Genomic DNA, 4,688 nt, shown 5'->3' with positions numbered 1-4,688 from the left:
TCATGGAGCAGGTCCTCAAGGAATCCATTTTGAAGCACTTGGAGGAGAGGAAGGTGATCAGGAACAGTCAACATCGATTCACCAAGGGCAAGTCATGCCTGACTGACCTAATTGCCTTCTATGATGAGATAACTGGCTCTGTGGATATGGGGAAAGCGGTGCACATGATATATCTTGACTTTAGCAAAGCTTTTGATACAGTCTCCCACAGTATTCTTGCCAGCAAGTTAAAGGAGTATGGGCTGGATGAATGGACTATAAGGTGGATAGAGAGCTGGCTAGATAGTCGGGCTGAATGGGTAGCAATCTACGGCTCGATGTCTAGTTGACAGCTGGTATCAAGCGGAGTGCCCCAGGGGTCACTCTTGTTATAGATTCATAGATTCTAGGACTGGAAGGGACCTCGAGAGGTCATCGAGTCCAGTCCCCTGCCCGCATGGCAGGACCAAATACTGTCTAGACCATCCCTGATAGACATTTATCTAACCTACTCTTAAATATCTCCAGAGATGGAGATTCCACAACCTCCCTTCACAACCCTTGTTCAATAACTTCATTAATGATTGGGATGATGAGATGGATTGTGCCCTCAGCAAGTTGGCAGATGACACTAAGCTGGGGGGAGAGGTAGATACGCTGGAAGGTAGGGACAGGATACAGAGTGACCTAGACAAATTGGAGGATTGGGCCAAAAGAAACCTGATGAGGTTCAAGAAGGACAAGTGCAGAGTCCTGCACTTAGGAAGGAAGAATCCCATGCACTGCTACAGGCTGGGGACCGATTGGCTAAGTAGCAGTTCTGCAGAAAATGACCTGGGGATTACAGTGGATGAGAAGCTTGATATGAGTCAGCAGTGTGCCCTTGTTGCCAAGAAGGCTAACGGCATATTGGGCTGCATTAGTAGGAGCATTGCCAGCAGATCGAGGGAAGTGATTGTTCCCCTCTATTCGGCACTGATGAGGCCACACCTGGAGTATTGCGTCCAGTTTTGGTCCCCCCACTACAGAAGGGATGTGGACAAATTTGAGAGAGTCCAGCGGAGGGCAATGAAAATGATTAGGGGGCTGGGGCACCTGACTTACGAGGCGAGGCTGAGGGAACTGGGCTTATTTAGTCTGCAGAAGAGAAGAGTGAGGGGGGATTTGATAGCAGCCTTCAACTACCTGAAGGGAGGTTCCAAAGAGGATGGAGCTAGGCTGTTCTCAGTGGTGGCAGATGACAGAACAAGGAGTAATGGTCTCAAGTTGCAGTGAGGGAGGTCTAGGCTGGATATTAGGAAACACTATTTCACTAGGAGGGTGGTGAAGCACTGGAATGGGTTACCTAGGGAGGTGGTGGAATCTCCATACTGAGAGGTTTTTAAGGCCCACCTTGACAAAGCCCTGGCTGGGATGATTTAGTTGGGGTTGGTCCTGCTTTGAGCAGGGGGTTGGACTAGATGATCTCCTGAGGTCTCTTCCAACCCTAATCGTCTATGATTCTAGGAGGCACAGAAAGGACAGCTGCTGTTGGTATCCTGTAGGTGCCCAGGGTGCTGTGCTGTGAGCTTGTTTGCTGTAATGGTGTCTGTTGAAGTCATCATGGACTGGTGTGGGAAAGTGTCCTACCATGGAGGAAAAATTAAGGCTGCCACCCTAGAAACCTTCAGAACAGAATTACAGAGTAACTCCTTTGAAAGTTTCCTTGAGATATCCCCGTACAATACAATTCCTCTGTACATAAACAATCCGCTCCTCATACCCTCCCCACAAAACTGTGCATACAAAAGCCTGGAAAGTAGATGCCACTCAACCTCTAGCTGTATGACTAGGAAAAGAAAGAAACAATTAAAAGTCAATACTTCTGTCCTTTAGATTTGGGATTGGGGCAGGTGGCAATGGCTCCATTTACAAATTGTAATGAAAAAAATGCAGCCTTACCTGATGTTCCTTCATGTGCTCCTGCATGCTCATCTGGGGGGACTGGCTATACTGTGGCAGAGTCTCAAAAAGATCCTGGCTCACAGCGTAGCTGGGTCCCCCTGCCACAGATCTCCCAATCTCCTTCTCTTCTTGGTCCTCCTCCTCGCTTCACAGTTGGGGTCTGTGTTTCAGGATCCTTGGAGGTATCCATGGTGTTCAGTGGGGTCTCTGCCACATATGGCATGTAGCTTGTTGCAAAAGTGGCAGGTCTGCAACATGGCTCCAGACTGCCAGTTGGCCTCCTTGACTTTGTTATGCCTGTGGCAGTTCCCTCACTTTCACGCGGCACTGCTGCTGATCTCTGTCATACTCCTTCTCCTGCAACCCCCAGGCAATCTGCTTGTCAGTGTCCACATTTCTATGACTGCTCCATAGCTTCTTCTCCCAACAGGCCCAGGAGATCCAACACCTCCAGTTTACTCCAGGCAGGCATGTGTCCAGAGCGTGTAACTGGCCTAGTTGTTTGGGCAGTTGCACGCAAGAAGGGACAGCTGGTGTGCTCGCCAAGCTGGGAAATCAGGAAAAGACATTTCAAAAATGCCTGGTGCTTTTAAAGGGGCGTGGTTCCCAGTCTCTGTGACCCCTGGGCACTGGAGTTCACAACTGTGGACAGAGCGGCCACTGTTGGCATTGTGAGAAGGTTCCTGGAGGACTTCTAGGGTTGACGTACGTCATGTGGTATCTGCACTTGCACTTCATCTACCTTACTAGGTTGCTCCTGGCTCCTTTTGGGGAGGCGGTGTTACTATGTTGATGTAACGGACTGTTTACATCAGAAGGAGACCATCGTAAATGTAGACACATGCACTACTAGGCTGATGCAAGACAATTTTTATCAATTTAACTTTCCAGTCTAGACCCAACCTTAGGAAACCCACTGTGAAATCCAGAAATAGAACTCAAATACACCTGCCATAACACCTTGAAGGGAAACGACCTGCATTTTCCAGCTCAAGAAACCAGTCATTACAGCTACCAAATTGAGACTGAGAGCCCACCTGCACACCAATTCCAAATGATAAGTAGCAAATATAATAGAAAATAAAAGTATGTCTTTTACTCAAGTAACAACTTGGCTCTTTTAAGCTAAATGTTTTTTACTGAAAATTTTTACTGGAGTTAAAATCCTGTAAATACCTTTCAGGATATAATGTACACTTGTGTTTCACTAACAAGGCTAACCTTGGTTCTCTAAAAATACTAAGTCAATAGAGCTGAGTCTGCAAGAACTCATAAATCAAGCTAACACTATCTGTAACAGGAAACTTTCTGTGCTGTAAGCAAGCAAAGCTGAGAGAAACCAGGTGCATTTCATACTAGAAGTAATACACATTTTGTGGTCAAAAGAAGTTGACATCTCCTTACAAAAAGAGGGGAAAGAGTTTAAATCTGCTTTTATACTAAAGATTTCTACAACTGTTTGAACCTTTGGTTAATGTGGCATAAGTACCAACAGCACTGATTAGCTTCCAGAGTGATGAAAATAGCTTTAAACCATTATTTGAATATTATATTTGGAGTTTAACGTGTGTGTGTCCCTTCTAGGTGGATTACTTTGAAACATTCCAATAAATGGTAAGGAGACTTAGGCAAAACCATAACATAAGAATGACATAATATAAAACATGAAATGGTTAAATAATTTTAACTAATAAATTATCTGTACCAGCTTTCTCATAGGTTTTTTAATATCGCTTAACTTTAGCTAAAGAATTAGAGAGAGAGTGTAAGGTATAAGCTTTATTAGACTCAGATTTTAAGGCCAGAAGGGACCATCGTGACCATCTAGTCTGATCTCTTGCACATCACAGGCCACAGAACCTCATCCACCCACTCCTGTAATAGACCCACAGTCAAAGTAGATTTTTTAGAGAATACGAAATTACTGAAATCAGAATAAAGATGGCTGTGTGACAAACTTCACAAAACTTAAGTCAGTGTTCACCTGACAGCAACTAAATGTCATCAATTATTTTCTAAAATGTGGCAACCCTAATTGGGAGAATCCACAGATCAGCCCAAACTACTGACCTGCCACCTTCAGTTCCAACAAGGCTGCTCCATAGAAGGTGCTAGACTGGAAGAAGCAGCTGTATTGTCCTTCGTCAGCAGGCCTAATGCTGTGTATTCGCAGGACAACGCTTCCCTCAGTGAGGTTGTCTCTCAGCAGCTCTGTCCTCCCCTGGTATTCCAGGATCTGCTGCTCGGGCTGGTCTTTCCCATCCTGATACAAATGGATCACTTCAGGGAAGCTGGACCGGAACCACCTCACCTCCATGTCCTCGGCATTCATCCTGGGGCTGAGGTGGCAGGGCAACAGGGCATCTTCACCCACAGACACCATGAGGGGTTGAGCAGGGCTGACCACTTTGAAATTCACTGGTAAAGAAACAGGATACAGAAAATTATAGGCAAAAAAAGAACTGATGAAACAGGCTACGCTATATATCCTGGGTGGCAGGATGAGTCCCACAGACTGAATGTGGGGCTGGAAGCCAGATACAATGGGGTTCTAGTCCCAGCTCCACCATTGACTCACTTTGTGGCCTTAATCTCTCTCTACCCCTTTCCCCCCGGATAGGTGGGATAATTGCGAGATCCCATGGACATTGTGAGGGTTAATGGGTGAAGTGTAAGCTCCCTGGGGCAGGGATCTGTCATTTCTAGATGGCTGCTGCACTCTTCCGGGTGCTGTCTACATAATTGTGACTAATGATTACTAGAGA

The 4,688-nt window shown here is 45.9% G+C and overlaps 1 protein-coding gene across 1 annotated transcript in view; it reads right to left on the bottom strand.

Moving 5' to 3' along the window:
• Window positions 1-4,338, bottom strand: part of LOC112119453 (butyrophilin subfamily 1 member A1-like) — an 18,859-nt gene extending 14,521 nt beyond the window's left edge. Inside the window, exon 1 of the mRNA XM_026657644.1 lies at window positions 3,994-4,338. Within this exon, the coding sequence (XP_026513429.1) occupies window positions 3,994-4,306 (313 nt within the window). The 5' untranslated portion in view covers window positions 4,307-4,338. The remainder of the gene's footprint in view (window positions 1-3,993) is intronic.
• Between the last annotated feature and the right edge of the window lie 350 nt (window positions 4,339-4,688).

This window comes from Terrapene carolina, unplaced genomic scaffold (genome assembly GCF_002925995.2).
Source record: "Terrapene carolina triunguis isolate 2854851 unplaced genomic scaffold, T_m_triunguis-2.0 Scaffold258, whole genome shotgun sequence".
NCBI lineage: Eukaryota > Metazoa > Chordata > Testudines > Emydidae > Terrapene > Terrapene triunguis.
The sequence above is the reverse complement of the archived record's forward strand: the minus strand, read 5'-3'. Positions and strand labels throughout refer to the sequence as shown.